This window comes from Moschus berezovskii, chromosome 14, assembly GCF_049115385.1.
Source record: "Moschus berezovskii isolate FMDL1 chromosome 14, NW_MosBer_1.0, whole genome shotgun sequence".
Classification (NCBI taxonomy): Eukaryota; Metazoa; Chordata; class Mammalia; order Artiodactyla; family Moschidae; genus Moschus; species Moschus berezovskii.
This window is the reverse complement of record NC_142473.1, coordinates 44639599-44664266: the sequence shown is the minus strand read 5'-3', so window position 1 is coordinate 44664266 and position 24668 is coordinate 44639599. Positions and strand designations below refer to the sequence as shown.

General features: G+C 45.8%; 1 protein-coding gene across 1 annotated transcript in view; it reads left to right on the top strand.

Moving 5' to 3' along the window:
- Positions 1 to 24668, top strand: part of PARVA (parvin alpha) — a 184842-nt gene that overhangs the window by 132848 nt on the left and 27326 nt on the right. Inside the window, exons 5-12 of the mRNA XM_055423354.2 lie at positions 225 to 365; positions 10231 to 10346; positions 13891 to 13949; positions 15528 to 15547; positions 17057 to 17118; positions 17727 to 17795; positions 20980 to 21081; positions 22108 to 22180. Coding sequence (XP_055279329.1) covers positions 225 to 365; positions 10231 to 10346; positions 13891 to 13949; positions 15528 to 15547; positions 17057 to 17118; positions 17727 to 17795; positions 20980 to 21081; positions 22108 to 22180 — 642 coding nt within the window. The remainder of the gene's footprint in view (positions 1 to 224; positions 366 to 10230; positions 10347 to 13890; positions 13950 to 15527; positions 15548 to 17056; positions 17119 to 17726; positions 17796 to 20979; positions 21082 to 22107; positions 22181 to 24668) is intronic.

The window sequence follows — 24668 nt, the reverse complement described above, 5'->3', positions numbered from 1 at the left end:
AGGCCTTATCATTTTGGGGTTTCAAGACACAGTCCCTAGGTCTTCACAGTACATACCAGCACCGCAGTGCCACCATCCGCTGGGGAAGGCGGCAGCAGCAACCCTGTCTTACCAGATGCTCAGTATGTATTTGGTGAGTGAGTGAGTGAGTGCAGGTGTGAGTGCATGGCTTAGGGGGGTCTGTAGCCAAAGTAATAGCTGTTCTCTTTCCCTCGTGGCCCCAGAGAAACTCGAGAGTGAGAAGCTGAACGTCGCTGAGGTCACCCAGTCAGAGATCGCCCAGAAGCAAAAGCTGCAGACTGTCCTGGAGAAGATCAACGAAACCCTGAAACTTCCTCCTCGGAGCATCAAGTGGAATGTAGACAGTGAGTTTTGTGAAGGGAAATGGGATTGTTACAGGAGGTTGCATCATAAGCTGCTGCTGCTAAGTCACTTCAGTCGTGTCCAACTCTGCGTGACCCCATAGACGGAAGCCCACCAGGCTCCCCCGTCCCTGGGATTCTCCAGGCAAGAACACTGGAGTGGGTTGCCATTTCCTTCTCCAATGTGTGAAAGTGAAAGTGAAGTCGCTCAGCCACGTCAGACTCGTAGCAACCCCATGGACTGCAACCCACCAGGCTCCCCCGTACATGGGATTTTCTAGGCAAGAGTACTGGAGTGGCTTGCCATTGCCTTCTCCACATCATAAGCTAGGTGGGTGCAAACCCATATATCTCTGAGCAAGATATGCCTTTCCTTAGAATGCAGGCTCATTACCCTCATCCAAAGGAGGCTGAGGAAAACCACAAAACGTCAAAATCTAGTGTGCTTTTTCTATGAAAGGTGTTCTGTAGATACCTCATGTAGATTGTTGGGAAGGAAACTCCTGTTCATTGAGCAGCTTCTGAGTCCCAGTACAACCTTTTGAGAAAACTGTCTCCAGCTTGTCAAGGCTCTGGAAAGCGGAGATCCCTAGTTTGAGCAGCTGAGAAACGGGGAACAGGGACTTGGCTCTGTTCCAACGCCCACCCCCTTCCTCTCACCCCTTACTGTCCAGAGGGAGCAAAGATATGGCTGAGAGCACAGGTACTGGAATAGGACTTTAAAATTCAGGGTTTCATGCAAGTGTAGCTCAAGGATCTCAGAGAGTATAAATGGTTCATTCTCTTGCTGCCTCAAGGGCCTGGCTGTCTACTATGGACCTAATTGAGTCCATATCAGTCAACATGAGATCAATAGATTTGAGTGAATCCAGTAGCAACAACACGTTTTCCTATTGGGAGCCCAACATTGTTTTGTTCTTTGTGATAGATTAAAAATATGCATTTAGATGAATAAAATGGCTTAGATTGTAGGTTTTGCCTTTTAAGTATTAAGGTATTGAGTATTACATCTTATTGAATCTGATATATACAACTTTAAAATTTTTTTAAATTTTTATTTATTTATTTTTGGCTGCACTGAGCCTTTGTTGCTGCACACGAGCCATCTCTGCATGCAGTGTGTGGGTTTCTTATTGCGGGGTTTCTTATTGTGGTGGCTTCTCTTGTTGCAGAGCACAGGCTCTAGGCACCGGGCTTCAGTAGTTTTGGTGCATGGGCTCTAGAGTGCAGCCTTAGTAGTCATGATACATGGACTTAGTTGCTCCACGGTATGTGGAATCCTTCCAGACCAGTGATCAAACCCACGTGCCTTGCATTGCTGCCTGATTCTCAACTGCTGGACCACCAGGGAAGTCCTGATGTATACTACTTAAAATGGACGTCTCCTCCCCACCCCACCCCAAAAAACCACCTTTTAGACCTGAGAAAGTAAGGGGAATCTTTACCTCTCCAAGTCAGAGACATAGTAGCTGCCACTGGCAATCTCTTCAGTAGGTTCCTAACATCTGACATTGGAAGAGAGATGCCAAGTACCTCCTTCAGCATAATTACACCTTCGCTTGCAGGCGTGATAAGCTGCCTGAAGCAGCACACAGCACTGGGATCAAGGCATCCTCTGCCGAGCAGAGGAGACACCTGAGGGAGGGAGGGAGTAGGGGAGGCTGTGGCTGTGAGCCCCAGAGGCTGCCCCAGGTCCCAGGAATGCTCATCATGCTCAGTTGGGGAGGGAAAGGGAGCTGATCACTAGTTTGGGTAATGTATCTGCATTCTGGAAATCCATAATAGTAATAAGCATTAAAGTCCTCTGATGGTAACCTCTGGTCTGTTTTGTTTGATCCTATTTCCTACTCCTTTGAATATGGACCATCTCTATATACCTCTCCAAAACAAGACACCTTTTACCTCCTTTTTTTTAAATTGAAGTATAGTTGATTTGTTAGTTCCTCAGTCTTCTCTGACTCTTTGTGACCCCATGGACTGTAGCCTACCAGGCTCCTCTGTCCATGGAATTCTCCAGGTCAGAATACTAGAGGGAGTTGCCATTCCCTTCTCCAGGGGATCTTCTCAACCCAGGGATCAAACCCAGGTCTCCTGCACTGCAGGCAATTTCTTTACCGTCTGAGCCACCAGGGAAGGAGTGAAACATTGGGGAAGCCCTCTGGAGCTCTCTTTTCTTTCTTTTTTATTTTTTAATTGAAACATAATTGGTTTACAGTGTTGTATTAATTTCTGCTGTACAGCAAAGTGATTCAGTTATACAAATATATATATACATTCTTTTTAAAATTATTTTTCATTATGATTTATCACAGGATATTGACTATAGTTCCCTGTCCTACTATAGCAGGACCTTGTTTCAAAACTCCTTTTCGTGTATCTTGGAATCCAACTCGGGAAATAGGAAAGGTGGAATTGTTTTGTTTCATTTGTTTTTAGGCAACAGAAATTTACTTGCTCCCAGTTTTGGAGGCCACAAGTCTGAGACCAAGGGGTAGGTATCTTGGTTCTTTCTGAGAGCTGCAAGGGGAGAATCTGTTACAGGCCCGTCTCCTGAGCTCACAGAGGGCTGATTTCTTGCTATATTTCTTCACACCATCTTCCTTCTATGCATATCTCTGTGTCCAGATTTTCTCTTTTGATAAGGACACTTGTCATGTTGGATTAGGGACTCCCCTTACTTCAGCATGCCCTCATCTTAATTAATCACATCTGCAATGATTTTACAAATAAGGTCACATTCAGGGGGACTGGAGGCTAAGACTCCAGTGGGTTTTCATTTCCTTCTCCAGGATGAATTTGAGGCTGGAGTGAGCAAATCAACCCTTAACATCTGGCCAGCCCCCTACCTACCTCTCTGTCCGCAAATGTATCTGATGCTGTCTCAGCCTTTCTCCTTGTCATCCGTACACTGGCCTCATTTAAATAGGGCACAATATTCCCACCTTTCTAGAACCCTTTCTGGAAGATATTTCCTTGATCTGAAACATTCCTCATTTCATCTTCCCCATCCCCAAACCATTTTGCCTGGTTTAAGATTGGAATGTTTTAAAGCCACATCAGAACCCTTGTCTTCAATGGCTTTGAATGATTTGTTTGGGGTTCGCATTCACTTTCATTTCTTATAGGGAAATGTCTACAAGTAAAATAATCATATCTATTACCACTCTCATCTAGCTGTTTTCATTTTTTTGTCATTACTATCCACATCAATGCATAGTTTTTCATATTTTTACTTCATGAAGGCATGTACAAATTCATTTTGTTATCCTCTCTTAATATTACATCATATACATCTTCTATATTCGCATGTGGTCTTTGTACTTATTATTTTTGATAGCTGCTCTGTTTCCTAGGCTAGGTATCCCACAGTTAACTTAAACCCTTTGTTGACATTGATCTTTTTTAGAATGTTTTCCAGCTTATTGCTAATATCAGATAGTGCCGAGTTAACTGTTAGGTTGTGCCTCTTTGCTTCTCTTGAATTATTCTCATCAGATAGCTTTCCAGAACTGAGAGGAATTAGTAGGTCCGGGGGAATCATTTTCTCAGGGACCAGCTCCCTGTGATGCCTTGGGGCTTCAGGCAGCAGTGGTTTCTGTGATAAGGAATGTGGCATGACTCCCAGGGCAGGCTCTAACCCCTCCTCTCTCAGTTATCTTCCCTGGCTCTTTCTGAGGACATTGTGTCATCTTTCCACTTAGGATCAAGGTGGCAGGGACAGCACTGAGTTTCCAAGGTCCTTGATCCAGGGTTTTAGAGGATTCTTCCTTTTGTCTTTTTTTAATTCACAGTAATAATTTTTATTATTGAAAAATTTAAAAATAGAAGACGCTTAAGTAACATCTAACATATTTAACATATTTATAGTGCTGTATGCCTTGTACTTATCTAAACACTTTACATATTTTTAGCCTTGCAATCATTATTCAACCATCTGAGGTAAAGATTCTACTGTCCCCATTTTACAGATGGGAAAGTTAAGGCACAGAGAGGTTAAAAAACAATGAATGTAAGCTTCCCAAGGGCAAGGATTTTTGTCCCTTTACTCTTGTATCCCTAAAGCCTGGAAAAATGGTTGGCAACACTAAGCACAATACTGTTTGCTAAAGGAGTGTCATTGTCCAAGGTCACATGGTGGGTGAGTGGTGGAACCAGGAATGAGACCCAGAGAGTCTGGCTATAGAGCCTGTGTACTGAGCCCACACATACTGCCCCCAAGAGCTGTCCATCAGACACAAGCACTGTCAGCCTTGTGGTGTTCCTTTGGGGGTGTTTGTGTGTGTTTGTAAGAACTTCAGTTCAGTCACTCAGTCGTGTCCGACTCTTTGCGACCCCATGAATCACAGCACACCAGGCCTCCCTGTCCATCACCAATTCCCGGAGTTCACTCAAACTCATGTCCATCAAGTCGGTGATGCCATCTAGCCATCTCATTCTCTGTTGTCCCCTTCTCTTCCCACCCCCAATCCTTCCCAGCACCAGAGTCTTTTCCAGTGAGTCAACTTGTCGCATGAGGTGGCCAAAGTATTGGAGTTTCAGCTTTAGCATCAGTCCTTCCAATGAACACCCAGGACTGATCTCCTTTAGAATGGACTGGTTGGATCTCCTTGCAGTCCAAGGGACTTTTAAGAGTCTTCTCCAGCACCACAGTTCAAAAGCAGCAATTTTTCGGCGCTCAGCTTTCTTCACAGTCCAACTCTCACATCCATATATAACCACTGGAAAAACCATAGCCTTGATTAGATGGACCTTGGTTGGCCAAGTAATGTCTCTGCTTTTTAATATGCTATCTAGGTTGGTCATAACTTTCCTTGCAAGGAGTAAGCGTCTTTTAATTTCATGGCTGCAATCAGCATCCCCAGTGATGTTGGAGCCCCAAAAAATAAAGTCTGACACTGTTTCTGTTTCTACTGTTTACCTCAATAAATGAATAAAATGTGTGCATATACTTTACATCTAAAATATGTTTTTATGAAGATGAGATAAACCTGTATATATGTTTAGAAAGTGTTTATCTTTACCAATCATTATCCTTCTATATGTCACTTTTTAAAATATTATATAGATTAGGTATATCATAATTTACTTAACTAATGACAGATTTTAAGATTTTTTTCCATTTTATCACTAATATCAGTACAGCCTGAGGAGTTCTGTCTGCTCATAGACATAATTACTTCTTAGGAATAAGAACTCAGTAGTGTTAGTTTTGGGCTTCCCTGGTGGCTCAGAGGTTAAAGCGTCTGCCTCCAATACGGGAGACCCGGGTTCGATCCCTGGGTCAGGAAGATCCCCTGGAGAAGGAAACGGTAACCCACTCCAGTACTCTTGCCTGGAGAATCCCATGGACAGAGAAGCCCGGTAGGCTACAGTCCACGGGGTCGCATGGAGTCGGACACGACTGAGCAACGGAACGGAGTGTTAGTTTTGGAGAAGGAAATGGCAACCCACTCCAGTGTTCTTGCCTGGAGAATCCCAGGGACAGCGGAGCCTGGTGGGCTGCCGTCTATGGGGTCGCACAGAGTCTGACATGACTGAAGCGACTTAGCAGCAGCAGCAGTGTTAGTTTAGAGCCAAAGGATATGTACATTTTAAGGTAATAACACATACTGTCAAATTGCCTCCTCCCAAATTGCACCAATTTCTGTTTCTACCACAATTCATGTTTGGAGAACTATTTCTCACTCAGCAGCACCCTTGAAACAGTTTCCCAGCCCTGGAGCGACCCTCTTGGGGTCTGCAGGGCCCAGTTTATACCGTGGAGTCTTGGCTTCTTAGCCCTGCTGTCATTCTGCATGTTTCCACCCTGACTTGAGCACAGGCGCACAGTGGCCCTGCTTTTTGCCTGGCATCAGGGAGAGTCACCCAGGAGATGTGCTGAGAGATAAAGTGGTGAGAGTGCCCAGACACACAGAGGTTGTCAGAAGCTTTCTTAATTGAACAGATAACATGTCTTTATTCTAAAGAAATATTCGAAGCAGGAAGAAAGAATCCATCTTCCAGCTGTAGCATATTTTTTTTTCACTTTCCAACGCTTGGCAATGAGTACATGTGTGTATGTGTGTGTTTGTGTACATGTGTGTATGTGTGTGTATTTATATACATGTATGTGTGTATGTACAAATATGTGTATTTATATGCATAAATCCATAAGTGTGTATATTTACCTTATTTCTAGTTCTCTTTAATATTATATTCTTAATATTTACATCTACCTACTTTGTCTTAACAATGATTTTCAATGCATGCAAACTATCTCATCTTGTGTATGGTCTATAATTTCTTAAAGCAGTGACTATTAAATCACATTTGTCCCAACCTTGGGATTTGCATGGAAAATCTCAGGCATCACTGAGGAGAAGAGAAATAGCTCCATAGTTAGGATCAAGGGACCAGAGCAGTTGTATGCCTTTTTATCAGTTTTGCCTGATGACTTTTGGAACAAAGGATTTCTCTGCTTACTTTTTTTAAAAAAATTGAAGTTAAACTGCTTGTCTAAACCATCCTCTTACATTTGGATATGCGTTTCCCAGATTTTTTTAAAAATGATAATATATTACATGATAATTAACCGTCATGGTTTATCACAGGATATTGAATGTAGTTACCTGTGCTATACAGTAAGACCTTGTTTATCCATTCTATATACAATACTTTGTATCTGCTGACACTAAACTCCCAATCCATCCCTTCCTCACCCACCCTCCTCCTTGGCAACTACAAGTCTGTTCTCTATGTCTATGAATCTGTTTTGTAGATAAGTTCATTTGTGTCATATTTTAGATTCCACATGTAAGTGATATCCTGTGATATTTTGTCTTTCTCTGTCAGACTTACTTCCCTTAGTATGATCATCTCTAGGTCCATCCAAATGGCATTATTTCATTCTTTTTAATGGCTGAGTAGTATTCTATTCTGTAAATATACCATATCTTTTTTTCCCCAAACTTTAAACTTAATTTTGTATTGGGGTATAGACAATTAACAATGTTGTAGTATCAGGTGAACAGCGAAGGGACTCAGCAATACATGGACATGTATCCATTCTCCCCCAAACCTCCTCATATGCAGGCTGGCACATAACATTGAGTCGAGCTCCAAGTTCTATACAACAGGTACTTGTTGGTTGTCCATTTTGAATATAGCAGTGTGTACACGACCTTCCCAAACTTCCTAACTGTCCCTTCCCTCTGGCAACTATAAGTTCATTTTCTACGTCTGTGAGTCTCTTTCTGTTTTGAAAGTTTACTTGTATCGTTTATTCTTAGAGTCCACATTTAAAGGGTGTCATATGATATTTCTCCTCTGACTTACTTCATTTAATATGACACTCTCTAGGTCTATCCATGTTGTTGCAAATGGCATTGTTTCATTCTTTTTAATGGCCGAGTAATATTCCCTTTATATATCACCACATCTTCTTTATCTATTAATCTTTCAATGGACATTTTGGTTGTTTCCATGTCTTGGCTATTGTAAATAGTCTGCTATGAACATAAGGGTGCATGTATCTTTTTGAACTATGATTTTGTCCAGATATATGCCCAGGAATGGGATTGCTGGTTCATATGCTAACTCTTATTTTTTGAGGAACTTCTGCACTGTTTCCATTGTAGCTACACCAATTTATATTTCCAACAGGATAGGAGGATTCCCTTTCTCCATGCCCTCTCCAGCATTTATTATTTAACATCCTTTTTACATAGCATGTATGTGATGTGAGAGAGAGAGATAAAGAGAGAAACTATGTAATTTTTTCTCTTGAAAGTATACCCAGAAAGACAGAGCACTCATTGGAAGAGTCTGACATCTGTATGGTGCCTACAACACAGCTCTGCTTTGCTTACCAAGACAGTCAAGGTAGCTTACAACATCACCAGAGTGTGAGAACAAAATTCCTGACCACAGCTTTTCCAGCATTATGAAAAAAAGAGTAGCGGTAGCAAATGTCCTTACAACCCTCAGTGAGAGGATTGATGTGGTCAGTTCTGACTGGAAGAACAAACCCAGATTTTGCCTTTGTCCACCATGTCACTGGGTCAGTCCATGCCCCTTTTTGAAAGGGTGAGGGGTCACACTGGGTCTTATTTGTGGTACTCGGGCTCTCTAGCTGCTGCATGGGCTTAGCTGCCTCATAGCACATGGGATCTTGGTTCCCCAGTCAGGGATCGAACCCATGTCACCTGCATTGGCAGATGAATTCTTTACCACTGGACCACCAGGGAAGCCCCCAGGTGCCTTTTTTAAGGCTATAAACGTTGGGGGGATTCTTAGTTGACAAAGCCAAAACCCCCAAGCTGAAAACTCCTTCTGGAAGGCCATGAGTTAGGAGCAGTTCATCTGCTGTTTGGTAGTGGTATTGAGTTGCTGTTCATCACAGTCAGTGGAAAACCTTCTTTGAAGCAGCAGTGATACCAGAAAACTCTAATGAATTCCAAAGAATGGTCTGAATCATTTCATTTTCTTGGTGATTTCCCAAAGCTTCTGTTAGAGCAGATTTATTGATCCCAGGGCAGACAGAATGACACCCTAATAATGAGCTCAGTTTACACTCACTAACTACACAAAATACATATTTCTTGTGCCTTCCTTAAATGTCCCTGTAATAGACCCATAAGCCTAGTAGGACTTACTTTACCTGTGAAGGCAGGTAAAGTATCCAGAGACTTTCTCCTTTCGTGAAAGAAAGGGGAGAAAGTTGACATGGTTTAGTTGCCTGGATGCCAGGCACTTTCTCATAAGTAATAATAAATCAATCATTCCTAGGCATTGCTATGTGCTAGGAGCTTTGCCTATGTTATGTCTGGAAATTCTTACCAGCTGTATTTCTTCATAGGTATTGTTATCCTCATGTGTGAGATTGAACAGATTGAGCCTCAGGGGCCTTGCATGGCTTACCCAAGGCCATGTATTCAGTAAACGAATAGTAGTTTGTCAAGTCAGAACTCAAGCTCCAGTTGGCCTGACTCCGTGTGCCCGTTACATCACACCCTCTTTTTCCTCTCGTCTCAGAAAGCTACAACTCAGTAGTTTCCCAGCCTTTTCTGGCATACACGGCTTAACATCCAGCACACAGCTCAGCTATAGAAGGCACCTGGGGCATGAACATCCCCTCCCAGCTATGACCCAAAGGGCATTATCTGCACTGATTATGCATGGCACTCAAGAGAGCAACAAAATCCTTGGGTATCTCTCATGCCTTCCTCTGGGGGTCTTAAAGCCATGGATAAAGGAAGGCACCCAGTGTCCCAACTCAGTGTTCACTGATTGAGAGCCTGCTTTGTGTGGAGCCTTGGAACAAGAGTAGTGGTGATAACCCAAAGATGATAACCCATCTCCCATCAGATGGGAAGGAGAGGGATACAGCAGACATGCTTATGGTTATCGGGATAGAGTGAACAAGAAGGTGGAGATGGCAGCACTGATCTGAGCTCAGGCTTCAGCTGTTGTCAGGATCCCAATCAGAGTGGAGAAGCACTGCATTGCAATCCAGGAATAGCATGATCTAAGAAGTAAATCCACGGGATCTGGCTGAGAAACGAGGGGGCCCAGGGTGAGGCCTACAATGACTAAGGGTGTCATCCCCTGACCCTTAGGGGTGGGATGAAAGGGGCATTGATTGTGGATCAAAGTGAATCAGGATGCTGGGTGAGGGGTCACTGAACCCAGATTTCTTTTCTATTTTGTGTACAAGCATTTAATTCTACGTGTAGCTGAAGATGAGGTTTGATGGCCATGAACAGCCTCACAAGACCAGGACACAGACTCCATGAGCCCCATGTGGTACTGCTTTGTTTTGAATATCTGTTTATATCTGCCTAGAACCTAGAAGAAGATTCTCTAATTTATAAATCATCTTTTATTTCAGCTGTTCATGCCAAGAGCCTGGTAGCCATCTTACATCTGCTGGTTGCTCTGTCCCAGTATTTCCGGGCACCAATCCGACTCCCAGACCATGTTTCCATCCAAGTGGTTGTGGTCCAGGTAAGTCAGAAACCACTACAAACATCAGTGCCCTTAAAGGGGTGCAGGGGCTGAGCTCCGGTATGAGCTCAGGCACACTGGGAAGCTTGCTAGGAGGACTGAATGAATGCTGAGTGTGCCTGGGTGTGCTGTGTGTTCGGAGACATGTCAGTGAGCTTTCTGATGCATGTGGGCTTATCTCTGATATATGTACAAAGGGCGGAAGAGCGTGTGCTTGTGTCTGGGGCAGCCTTATGTTGGGCATGTGCCTGGGGTTTACATGCTTTCGTGAGGAAGTTGCCTAGGTGTTATATATTTGAGGGTGGGTGGTGTATATATCTGTGAGGTCTGTGTAATAGGATTAGGAAGACATATCCCTGTGTGTATATGTGTCTGTGTATGTCCTGCAAGCCATGGAGAGTCATTTTTTGGTTAAACAACCAAAAAGTTATTGAGAAGAGGTAGGAATCTGTTCTTGTGAGGGCACATGTGCGTGTGTACACATGTGTGTTTGAGAGAGACCCTGACAGGCTGTGCCCGTGTTGAGGGCACTGCCGCTTTTCACCTGAGAAGCACAGCTGAGGTAGCAAATCATCTTGTGCAGATTATTATGTGGAATTTCCGTTCACACATGGCTCTGTCCTTTCCACAATGAAGGGATGCTTTCTCCCCATGACTATCTCATTCTGCTCCTAACCCCATTAGATACTCAAATTCAATTTTATTTTCCAACTTTATGCTGTTGAGCAAAAGGTCGTCATTTTGTTGGCTTCTGTTCTTTTCCAAATAAACATGCTGCAAGGGAGAACATCCCTAATGAACAACTCCCTGGTTATTCAAGGTTATCCAGGGTTCTGTCTGGTGGCTCTGCCATCCCTTGGTGAAGAAGAGCCTGGAGGGCCAGTAGGCTTTGTTTGAGAAGCCAGGCCAGGCCAGCTTCCTGGACAGAAGGTCTTTGGGCCAGGCTTTCAGGGATCAGAAGTGAACCGGAGGAAAGGCAGACATAGGGGTGCCACTCCGCCATGCCCTAATGAAAAAGTATTTTTTCCAATGCCTTCTGGGTACTTAACTTGCTAAACATTAAGGGGTTATAATAGGAATATGACACCTTGGCCCTGCTTGGCCAGAGATAGGACTACCTAAGCAGCGGAGAGGGCTATCAGAGGCCACTTGTCAATGCAAACGTGTGTGCTTCAGGCATGAGTGCAGCTGACTGAAAGGGACTAATTGGCCTCACTTATTGGGCTCTCAGCTGTGTCAGGCATGGCATGAAGGATTTTATGGATATGTGGCCAGCCCAGAGCCTCCTGTTATATGTATCTTCCTGGTGAATCCAGGCCATCTCTATTGTGTCGTTTTTTTACCAATCAATAAAGTGTGAATCCATTTCATTATATTTTTTAAAACTATGATTCAGGATTTGTGAGGATGGGGGGTGAAACAGTGGTCACTGCAGGCCCATGTCTTATGCCTTATTTTGAGCTCAGTTATAGGCCATCAGAAGTCTGTCGCTGGTTTAATTTCTCCTGCAGGCAATTTTGTTAGCCTGAGGGAGAAAGGAGGAGGTGTTACATAAAATGGCATCTAGGCACGTCAGGTTTTATGGGGCATTTTGCTTTATCAAGTTAAACAGGCACAGAAGCATGGCTCAGAAATGGCTATAAGATGCTGCCTGAACTAGAGGGTTGGTTCCTTAGGGAACAAATAGTGGATTGAAGTGAATCAGGATGCTATGTGAGGGGGCACTGAACCCAGAATTCTTTTCCATTCTATGTACAAGCATTTGTTAATTCTGTCTGTTGTTGGAGATGAGGTTTGATGTCTGTGAATGGCCTTATTAGCCCTATGTGAAAATTTTTACACATGTTGAAGCTGAATTTGGAGAAAGTCCTGGTTTATCCTCACTGGATCTTTTTTAAATGGTATTTTACATTTTTTTCTTCCTTTTTTGCTTTGATAATTCATTCTTCTTAATCTAATCCAGATACAGTCATGGCCTTTATCCAGCTCTACCTTTCCTCTGTAAAAGGATTTTGTAAGGATGCTAGTTTCTGTGGCTGTTGGGAATGCCAAGAAAAGGTTGTGAAAGTTGGGGCAGGAGGGTCAGAAGGCGGGTTTTAGCTAAGAGAATAAAGCTTGGAGGCTCCTTCTTGACATACCTTGGCCTTTGTGGAAGATGGATTTGCTCTGACAACCTCTTGCCATGCCCAGACTATCTTCCAAGTGTCTGGTAACTGATTGAGTAGGGACCTGATGAATGGATCTCTCTCCTCACCGTCCTCAGAAGGTCTCCCTGAACCCCAGCACTGCTTCATCAGCTCACATGCCCACATAAACCAGAACTCAATTAACTAACAGTAGGGACTTCTCGTGGTCCACTGGCTAAGACTCTGCGCTCCCAAAGCAGGGGACCCAGGTTTGATCCCTAATCAGGGAACTAGATCCTGCATGCTACAACTCAGACCAGGTGTAGCCAAATAAATTAATTTTTTAAAAATTGACTGACAGCCACCTCTGTCTCTCTGAACAGCATTCTGATCGTGCCTGTGCTCCCCTGACTCTGCCTTTTTTGCTGGGGCCATTCCTCCCACTAGAGTGGTCTCTCATCTGTGTCCAGCCCAATCCTAGGCTGACCCTCCCAGCTGAAAGCACTTGTTCTGGTCCTGCTCTCAGCACTTCCTGTCTGCAGGGGGCAACCATGTAATTGCTTATCCACCACACATTTGAGAGGGAAAGAGGATCCTACTCTAATAATTGAGCTGGGTCCTGAGGCATAAACCAGGGGCTTGTTTGAGGAAAACCTTCTTGCTTACCTGTTCATCTACCCCATTTTACTCTTAAGTTCCTTGAGGTCCGAAACTGTCATAAGTCCAACAGAGGGGCTTGTACGTAGAAGGCACTGATTAATGAAATGGAGAAGAAAGAGGATAAGTTGATGGGAGGGGGTAGACAGATGGTGGGTAGATGGGTGGGTGGATGGACGGGCAGATGGATGAGTGGATGGACTTACAAAGTGCTTACCCTTTTCTCAGAGCATAAGCTAGTTACCTAAGGACTGTACTACTTACTTAAAAGCTCCCCTAGTTAAACACTTTTTTAAAACTCTCCTGATTTCTCCAAGTTGGCCTCAGTTCCTCCACCCCAGCACACCGCCACCCCCCTTTGCCCCCCAGTTAAATGTGTTTCTCTGCTTCCCGCTGTGGCCCCAGCCGGAGGGCAGACACACCCTGGTCTTCATTTCCATTTGGTTTACTGTGGATTTCTCCAGGAGGCAGTGTGCTTCCAGCAGAAGGTCTTCCAATAAAGAAAGAAAAGAGTCGCCATCCAAGAAACAGCCGACTTGTTTGGAATAAACACTGATTGCACTTAAGTATGAATGGTACAGTCCAGTCGCAGGAAACCAGGGGCCTTGTTTCACTTCTAGCAGTATCTCATCGCTGGATTCATTTCTTAAATGCCAGTAACTTTCTCAGTATCAGGAATGTTAATCAGTTTTTTGTATTTTTCTAAAGCATATTTTTCTCTCCTCCTCCCAACCCTCTCCCCACCCCACCCCCGTTTTCAGAAACGAGAAGGAATCCTCCAGTCTCGGCAAATCCAAGAGGAAATAACTGGTAACACAGAGTATGTCAACACCATTGTTGCCAGCGATTCTGTAATGGAACACAGATGTTTCTCCGAAATTCATCCATTTGCTGATATTTAGTTTTCATTTATTGGGATTGCAAGAGGGATTAGACTTCAGCCAATGATTATAGTTTAGCCTTTTCCGTGCATTCAAAACATGCCTCTCAATGCTTAAGGTACAAACTTGGGTGGGGAAGTGGGGAGAGGGAATTAGCCATGATTGAAAAATTCTAATTTTGTGGCACTCCAGGAAAAAGTGTGCCCAAAAAAGCCAACCAGCATGAAATCGTCATGCCATAAACATGGGGTTGAATTTAAATTGTTAACCTTCAAAAGGACGTGTTTCTTCCTTTTCTGAATCTGATTTATATGGTCACGTGCCATGACCCAGAAAGTCCTTTTCTACCTTAGAGTGGTGGATTTTTTTTTTTAATTTACATTCACAGAAACTGAAACATCCGAATATGCAAGAGGTTTGTCATAAGAAAGATAAGTTTTTGTTCTCAAGCACAAAAAGCAGGATGGCATGTGGGGGTCTGAGATCACTGGGCAGGCCTGAGCCCTGGCCACACGCAAAACCAGGCAAAATCTGTTTGTATCTTCTCCTGCTCCCCCAACTTTCCTCTATAATCCTTTGAACACGAAGAGCCAGTGGAAAGGGTAGGGGCACATGAAGCAATGATTACACCCCCTAAAACCTCACAACCCAAATGGAGGAGAAAGCCATTCTGGGTTTACTCGACCTGAACACTAAGTTTATTATTCTCCCTGCAAGTCACTACACTACCTGCAAGTCATTGCTTAATAGACGATAGATATACAGTTAGAATAAACATAATAAGAATTGAGGGAAAAAATGTATTGCACATTTAGTATATACTAGAAATTATACTGAAATAGTTCTGTATATTAACTCATGTAATGCTCAGAACATCTGATTGAGTTGTTTACCGTGTTGTCTTCATTTTAAGGGTAAGCAACCTGGAGCCCAGAGAGGTTCGGTAGCTTGCCCAAGGTCACACAGCAAGCCAACGGCTCTGTAAGACTTAAACCTAAGTGGTCTGTCCCTAATGCTTGTGCTCTTACTACTTTGCTGCCTCACTGCTATGAGTGTGGTTCCAATTCCTGCCCTTTTGAGAAAACCTATTCTAGGTCAATGGCAGGTGTACCCTGGGTATCACAGGATGAACGGGAGAGAGCCAAACCTACCTTCCCAAGCCTTCAGCAAACTGGGCAGTGAAATGCCCTATTGGGATGGTCCCTGAGCCCTGCTCCTAAAACATGGTTGGGGATCCTGAATCTCTAAGTCCAATATTCTTTCTCAACTGTAAGCAATAGTAAGAGTTTATTTAAAGCAAGAAGTAAAGCAAGTCCTTTAAGCATCACTTATACCAGGCTTTGTGTGAACACCAGTATATCTGTAAAACAAAGGGGAAACGAAGTGGTAATGTGGTAAAGACCACCCATAGTTGGAGACTTAGTGCAGAATAAGAAGCCAAGGAAGGAAGCTTTGGGGGATCTGCAGCCAAAGGTGAGAAGAGAAGAGTCACACTGTTTTTTCTCTTCTTCCCGCAGGGCTCTTTCTGGAAGGCATGGTGAGTTGTGTAAGATTGTCCTCTGGTGCTGGTGACTGCCAATGGGGTCTAGTTAATTCTGCAGCAGCTGGAAGAACAGGCACTCAGCTTGCTTCCTGTGTGTTTGTCTGCGCCAGCCTGGTGACAGGGCTGGCTGGTGGGGAGGGAGGGTCAGCCGCTGGTGTGAAGAAGAGAAGGAACCACGGCTGCAGTCCTCCCGCAGGTCACTAGACCGTCGACACTACTGGGCTTCTGTGTGGGTCCTGGGCGCTTGCAGGGCAGTCTTGCTCTGCGAATATTGTGGAAGTGGCACAAGTGATGTGCACAGCACAGTTCCCTCTCCCTACTCTGTCCAGCCCTTCTCGAAGCTGCCTCTTTCCTCGTCACGCCTCCTACCTCTCCCATCTCCCAGAACCTTGGGTTTGTTTCTAAGGTCTCTGAACGTCCAAGATCACAATTCCCATTCTCAGATTTAATCAAGAGTGGGTGCGAGAGTGGGAGAGGCAGCCCAGGACCACAAACCGCCCAGGCCTGGGCTCCTCTTGGAGACTCCCCATTCCCAGTGGCAGATCCATCTCCACTCTTTCTTTCTAGTATTTATTTTTTATTTGTTTATTTGGCTGCGTCAGGTCTTAATCACAGCATGCAGGAATAGTTGCAGCATGCAAACTGTTAGTAGCAGCACATGGGATCTAGTTCCCTGTTCAGGGATCGAACCCAGGCCCCTTGCATTGGGAGCAGAATCTTAGCCACTAGACCACCAGGGAAGTACCTCCTTCCACTATTTCACCCCTCAGATCAGAGGACCTAGGGGCTGTATCAAGGAAAATCCCTGCAGTGGGCGTGGCTTCACTATTTTCTCTGATTCTGTATTCACTGTGAATAATATTTTGAAATATTCTAATCATGCTAATAATAACTCAGATCAGCAGATACTTCAGAGTCTTTCATCCTCATAACCCACCTAGGGAAGCTTCATGTCCAGTGCACATTTTATAGAAGAGGAAGGCGAGGCTAAAAGGATTGGAGTGACCGGATCCCTCAGGAGGGCGAGCTCCCTTTCTGTGCTGCAGCTCTGTGGCTCCCAGTCTGCCTGTCTGCCCTCTACCAGGAAGCCTGTCTGGGTTTTGAAAATTAGGGAGTGAAATGATTTGATATTTGGATGACATTCTGCTTCCAGAAAGCTTCCGAAACACTTTAGAACCATGACTAAATCATGGTATCAAGGAATACAAAATAGTGAAGATAAATGGCCAGTTCCAAGCCAGACTGCCTGCTAGAGCCCCCGAAACCCAGCCTAAAGAGAGTCAATGTAGAGGGTGGACACACATGCTCACATACACACCGGGGGAAAGGCCACCAAGAAAAGAATCAGCCCCAAACCTCTACCTGAGCCCAGTTTCCCGTTTCCAGCACAGTTTATCCCCCAAAGAATTCTCACCGGGAGGTGACCACTGGTCTGTAGAGGCTGGTGCCTGGGACCTGGGGTGGCACTAGCTCTGGGCTCTGTTTGCTTTCTCTGTTTTTCAGAACGTGATGCGTTTGACACCTTGTTCGACCACGCACCAGACAAGCTCAACGTGGTGAAAAAGGTGGGAAAGATGCCTGAGAGGGCGGGAGGGAGGGAGGGGAGTGAGGTGTCAAAAGACAGGAGGAAAACCCACCCCCAGCAGTTGCAAGCTTCCTGAAACTGGTGTCATGTCCAGATGACCACAAGCGCAGGGCTTTCCTGCTTGATGTCCGTTTCACCTGTCTTGTTCTCGCCGGATGCCTCGTGTAGATGCAGATGACAGCATCTCTGGGAGGTTCTGAGGCTGTGGGTCCCTGCTCCTCACACAGACCTCCCTCCGTCTCCCTGGACACAGGCACCTGTACCTAGTGGAGGCGGGGACTGGAAGGGACCCAGTGTGGTCATTTTCCCTCTGGCCCCCTGAGCCTGGGCTCAGGCACTCCAGCTCTCATTCTGTCCTCTCATACTCCCTGCTCCTTGCCCAGTCTTGGGCCTGGCTATTTGAGTCATCCAGTGCCTGGGACTGCAAATCCTGAGGGCCGTCCTTCCCTGTGGACACAGGAGTTCCACAAGAGCTTCACTGGCTGCGCCGCCTTGGCTGGGCCTCGTCCTCTGTCCTCACAGTGGAGTCACGGGGCAGCCTCCAGGGCAAGTCTCCATCTCAAGGCAAGGCTTGTGCTTTTCTTCTAGACACTCATCACTTTCGTGAACAAACACCTGAATAAACTGAACCTGGAGGTCACAGAACTGGAAACCCAGGTGGGTGACAACCCCAAGTGCAGGGTTGGGGAGAAGACCCCGCAGGACCGCCACTATTCCCAGGGCCCCACGTTGCCGGGAGGCTTTCCACCCTGACCCTGGAGCTTCTCTGGGGAAGGGAGAGGGAATTCTGTTCTACTCAGAGGGGTGAACTGCATGAGATTTCTCTGAATTTTTTCCTATTTTTTATTTTGAAAATCTGCAAGCATATTGTCATGAACCCCTATGTACTCTTCACACACATACACCAATTGTTAGCGTTTGTCCACATTTGGGTTTTTTTTTTTTTTCTCTTTCTACCTCTAAATACTTCAGCATACATCTCTTAAGAACAAGTACATGCTCTTAGAGAATCACAATACAGTAATCAAATTCAGGCAGTTTTAACATCAGTGTGATGTTAACCTATTTTGGTGGAACCATGTGGAATTGCTGATACTTCACTACTCTTGACATGAGCAGTGTCACGTGGTTCAAAGAAACACAGATGTTCTCATATTCTCTCCTGTTTAGTTGTCATGTCTCTTTAGTCTCTTTTTAATAAAGAATAAATCCTCAGCCTGTCTGCCTAACGTTGACGTTTTTGAAATGCGAGCTATATAGTGCATAGAATCTATTTTTCTTCCTCATGATTAGAGGTAGGTTATGCATGTTCAAGGACAGTACCACTGGGACAATACTGTGTTCTTCTCAGGTATTTTTGTCCATCAGTTCTGTACCTGGTGGCGGTAACTTTGCTCACATGGCTAAGTTGGCATTCTCCCAGATTTCCCTACTGTAAGCCTCCCCCCTTTTATAATTAATATCTAATCTGTATTAGGAGATACTTTGAGACTATGTAATGTGTCCCATTTCCCAATCTCCTTTCATTTGCAATTAATTTCTAAAGTGTGATTTTCTTTTGAATACATGGGCACCTCCTATATTTTTAAAGGCAATTCCCAGGTCTGTGACTGAGCTCTCCCTGAGTGTGTCTCGACTCTGGAGGCAGCGTCATTTATGGGAGACGGGGACACTCTGCAGAAGTAATGATCCCTCGAGGGAGCTGGAATGAGCCCTTGGAACTTCCTCTTCACTTTTCATAGGCAGGGAAGGGGGTCTCTGCTGAGCACGTGCGGGGTCTGTCTGCAAGTTTCACCACCAAGTCATTGGAACTGCAGTCGGGGGTGGGAGCAGGCTAGGTCTGTGGCACTCAGAGCTATGAGTAACCCTGACCCTAACCCAACATCCTTCCTTGAGTTGACAGAGTGGATTCTTTCATCCTCAACCCATTCCAGCCACAGCCAGAGGAAGGCCCAGTTAACCTGTTCCATGGGAGGGCCTTGATTTTGACACAGATGTTGGGGTCTGCTTCCCATGGTCCACCCTGGGGTGGCCTGGAGTGAGTCATGCTCAGGCCCTACCCGCCTGACTTGAAGGCCAGATGGATGAACACATGGAGGAAGCCACTCCTAGGTCAAGTTCATGCTCAGGGTGGTTTGCCCATAACCAAGGTTGAGCCACAGCCCCACCAGCTAGTCACCCAGCAGAGCTCAGACTCTGGGCCCAGCCCAGATTCTGGGTAATTCAGTCTAGTATTTTAAAAGTTTCCTAAGATGCTTCCAAGAACTTTGACCTCTTGTGAACTCTAGCAACTGTTGTTTATACAAATATTTGATGACTCTGCCTCCTTTGAAAGGTTCTAGAATATCAGCTATGCACCTGACCTCTATGTCTTCACTCAGGCCATTTTTCTTCTAGACCCACAGCACCTACTCCTTTCACATTCCCCTCATCTCACAGGCCCCCACCGTCCCCACAAAGCCTGCCCGGCACACATGTACCTGTCCTCCCTTGAGTGGAAAGCTTACGCCCCTCTGCTTGGCTTCAGCGCCTGTTGTTCCTTGGACCATGTTCTTAGCCAGTCAGGCCTCTGTTGTCTTTGATGGAAGGAACCAGCTCTAAGCCTCTTGCCATGGCCCTGAGCACAGAGTTGTGCTTTGTCAGCAAGAGCCAAGACGTTGTGTCCTGACTGCTTTGTTGTTTTCCAGGATAAAAAAAAAGCAATCAGTTCAATTCAGTCGCTCAGTAGTGTCTGACTCTTTGTGACCCCATGAATCGCAGCACACCGGGCCTCCCTGTCCATCACCAACTCCCGGAGTTCACTCAAACTCATGTCCATCAAGTCAGTGATGCCATCCAGCCATCTCATTCTCTGTCGTCCCCTTCTCCTCCTGCCCCCAATCCCTCCTAGCATCAGAGTCTTTTCCAGTGAGTCAACTCTTCGCATGAGGTGGCCAAAGTATTGGAGTTTCAGCTTTAACCTCAGTCCTTCCAATGAACACCCAGGACTGATCTCCTTGCAGTCCAAGGGACTCTTAACAGTCTTCTCCAGCACCACAGTTCAAAAGCATCAGTTCTTCGGCAGTCAGCTTTCTTCACAGTCCAACTCTCACATCCATACATGACCACTGGAAAAACCATAGCCTTGACTAGACGGACCTTGGTTGGCCAAGTAATGTCTCTGCTTTTTAATGTGCTATCTAGGTTGGTCATAACTTTCCTTCCAAGGAGTAAGCGTCTTTTAATTTCATGGCTGCAATCAGCATCCTCAGTGCATAGCTAATATCTAATACATGTTAAGTGTGGCCTACATGCCAAGCAGTGTTCTAAACAACTTACACATATTTACCCTTTCCCTCCTGCTTGCCCTCCTGAGCTAACTCCTGCTCATCCCTCACGTCTCCATCCAGGCAGCACCTCCTCCGGAAGCCTTCCCTGGTGCCTGCCACGGGATGAGTGACCTCTCCCAGTCTCACGCAGGCCAGCATGTTTCCCTCCCTCAGAGCAGCAGCAGCTGCATGCCTATCCTCCACAGCAGTCTCCCTGCTGGACTGTGAGTTCCTCCAGGGCCGGAGCCACACCTGACCCACCTCTGTGCTCCCTGTGCCAGATCAGGGCTTAGTACATAGTCGGTGCTCAATAAATACTGGACCAGTTGAGATCAGGAGCATGGGCCTGTGTGTGGACCAGCCGGACGTGGGGCAGCAGACCATCCCGCCTTGGGCCACTGTTAGTCACTGCCTGCCAGCAGCCTGCCTGGGGACATAGCCTTTGGGGGTTGACCTGGAAGCTGGTAGCCCCTGGATGGGCCAGGGCTGGAGGACTAGAGGGCCCAGTGCCTTCACCTGGCTCTCTCCTCCAGTTTGCAGATGGAGTGTACCTGGTGCTGCTCATGGGGCTCCTGGAGGGCTACTTCGTGCCCCTCCACAGCTTCTTCCTGACCCCTGACAGCTTTGAACAGAAGGTAAGAGGAGGCCCCAGCCCACATGCCTGACCCGTCTTCCCATACCTGTGCTGGGACCATCTGGGTAAAGGTGGCGGCTTCCTGTCTCCCCAGGATCTTCAGTGGTTGGATGAGGGGGGGCCGTGGTGACGCACAGCTGAGCTGGGGAGCAGCGACCTATAGGCCCCTAAGCATCCCTCCCCTGTACCCCTGTCCCCTGGCCACACCCTCCTGCCAGGGCCACAGCCCAGCTTCATCCCTCCCCAGGGGTGACAGGGAAGGTGGCTGCAAAGTGGTCAGACATGAGGCTCCTGCTCAGCCAGGTTCTGATGCCTCTCCTGGGCTGCCACCACCCACCTGCTAGACAACAGGCATTTGGTCCCAAGCAGAAACCTTTCTCTGCCTCTTGAATGTCTTTTTTTTCTAAACTTTATTTTTTAATTTATTTTATTTTTGGCTACACAGGGTCTTCCTTGCTGCTCACAGACTTTCTCTAGTTGCTGGCAAGCTGGGGCTATTCTTCATTGCAGTGCATGGGCTTCTTACTGTGGTGGCTTCTCTCGTGGAGCATAGGCTGTAGGGCACAGAGGCTCAGTAGTTGGCGGCTCATGAGCTTAGTTGCTCCACAACATGTGGAATCTTCCAAGACCAGGGATGAAACCGGTGTCCCCTGCATTGGCAGGCAGATTCTTAACCACTGCGCCACCAGGAAGGTCCTTTTAAACATGTCTTACTGTCTGATTCTTTCGACTGTGAGCACAGATGTTCCTGAGTTTACAGTCCTGGTAGTGACACAGGAACACAGTAGGATTCGGAGAAGATTTTTAACTCCTCCGGGAGTGCTTCACCAACAGAGGCTAGGCATCATCCACAATCCACGTGGCAGGCCCGCTTGGGCCACCTTGTTTCTGCTTCATAAACCAGCCTCAGTTTAGCTCTGGGGAACTACAATGCTGGTTCTTCCACCTCCCAGGGGCAGGTCCCAGGGAGCCGCAAGGGGCCAGGAATGAGTGTGCAGTGCCTCACACACTTCATTTCTCTTTCCAGGTCTTGAATGTCTCCTTTGCCTTTGAGCTCATGCAAGACGGAGGATTGGAAAAGCCAAAACCACGGCCAGAAGGTACTTTGCTCTTCCCTGGGTTCGTGGCAAGAGGCAAGACCTTCCCCTGCACACAGGTTTTCACAGCACAGAGCATGATTCATGTTTGATACCAAAGGGAAGACTGTCTTCTCTGAAACCTTCTTTGCCAGTTGCAAGGGAAGGTGGGACAGGGTGCAGCTTCTTAGTTCTGGGGATACTTGGTGAGCTGCAGATTTTACAGCCATGGGGGGAAAAAAAAGGGAACCTGAAATCCCACGTGTGGGATCATCGGTATAAGGGCCCATGCAGACATGATGCAGAGCAGGGGTGCTGCTGCAGGAACTGTCCTGGCCTGATTTCCAGGTTCTTCTGTCCCTGGACAGGGTGCTGACTTGCCTGAGAGCTATCTCCCAGGTAGGCAAGGGGAAGATGCAGAGGTCATCACAGGCTCTCTGCTTTGAGCATAATTACCTTTTCTGCGCTCTGCCAGGTCCAACTCTGCCTAAGGACAAGGCTTGATTTGTCAGGTTTGCGTTGCAAAGGTTAAGGCTGAAAAAATGCAAAAAGCAGCAAAATGCTCCAGCAGCGCTCCCTTGCTTGTGCTTAATTAAAACAATGTGCACATTTTGCATGTTGGAGGAGATGGTAGGAGTTGGGCTAAATTGGAAGGACCAGATAAGGCTTTTGTATTTTTTTTCTTTTATACTGGAGTATACAATGTTGTGTTGGTTTTAGGTGTACAGCAAAGTGATTCAGAAATACATATAATGGATCTATTCTTTTTAAAAATTCTCTTCTCATTTAGGTTATTATAGAGTATTGAACAAAGTTTCCTGTGCTATATAGTAGGTCCTTGTTGATTATCTATTTTATAACAGTGTATACATGTCAGTCCCAAGCTCCCAATCTGTCCCTTCCCCTCTGGTAAATGTAAGTTCTCTAAGTTTGTGGGTCTCTTTCTGTTCTGTTGTAGTATGATTTTTTCAGATTCTACGTATAAGCGATATCATATTTGTCTTTGCCTGTTTGACTTACTTCACCTAGTATGATAGTCTCCAGGTCCATCCATGTTGCTGCAAATGGCGTAATTTCCCTCTTTTTAAAGGCTGACTGATATTTGTATGTATGTACCACGCCTTCATCCATGCATCTGTCAGTGGACACTTAGGTTGCCTCCGTGTCCAAGATATTGCAAACAGTGCACCAGTGAACATTGCAGTGCATGGATCCTTTCAAACCATGTTTTTCTCCAGATATGCACAAGAGTAGGATTGTTGGATCATGTGGGAGCACGGTTTTTTAAGGAATCTCCACACTGTTCTCCATAGTGGCTGTATCCATTTACATTCCCACCAATAGTGTAGGAGAGGTCCCGTGTCCCCGCACACTCTCCAGATTTTATTGTTTGTAGACTTTTTGACGATGGCCATTAAGGAGATCAATCCAGGGTGTTCATTGGAAGGACTGATGCTAAAGCTGAAACTCCAATACTTTGGCCACCTCATGCGACGAGTTGACTCACTGGAAAAGACTCTGATGCTGGGAAGGATTGGGGGCGGGAGGAGACGGGGACGACAGAGAATGAGATGGCTGGATGGCATCACTGACTCTATGGACATGAGTTTGAGTGAACTCTGGGAGTTGGTGATGGATGGGGAGGCCTGGCGTGCTGTGATTCATGGGGTCGCAAAGAGTCAGACACGACTGAGCAACTGAACTGAACTGAACTGGTGTGAGGTGAGATCTCAGTGTAGTTTTGCCTTTCTCTGATAATTAGCAACGTTGAGCACCTTTTCATGTGCCTCTTGGCCATCTGTATGTCTTCTTTGGAGAAATGTCTATTTAGGCCTGCCAATATATTTTGGTATTGTTTGTTTTTATATTGAGCCACAGGAGCTATTTGTGAATTTTGAAGATTAATCCCTTGTTGGTAGCATTGTTTGCAAATATTTCTCCCATTTTGTGGGTTGTCTTTTCGTTTTATACATAGTTTCCGTTGTTGTGCAAAAGCTTTTGAGTTTAATTAGTTTAGTTGACAATGGTGAAGCAAGTCTTGGAGGGATTTGATGCCAAGGCAGCAAGTTTGGACTTGACTCCATAACAGTAGGAGTCATGGAAGGCTCTTGAGTAGGGGGGTGGCGTGATCAGAGCTCTATTCCAGAGAGATGACTTGGAAGGCAGTGTGAGGAACAGATAGTTAAGTGTGGGGCACCGTCAGTGGCACTGGGGAACCTAAAAGGAAAAACAGGCTTGAGAGGGGACTTAAGTGTCAGCTTTGGAAACCTTGAGGTTTTGACCAAAGAGAGCTGGAGTTCAGGCAAAAGACCAGCGCTGTGGTTATATCATTGTAAGTCTTCCACTTATACACCAAGAGAGAACAGAGCAACAGGAAAACATGTAAAGAAAAGGGAAGGGCTAGCGACAGTATCGGAGAAGGCGATGGCACCCCACTCCAGTACTCTTGCCTGGAGAGTCCCAGGGACAGAGGAGCCTGGTGGGCTGCCGTCTATGGGGTCGCACAGAGTCG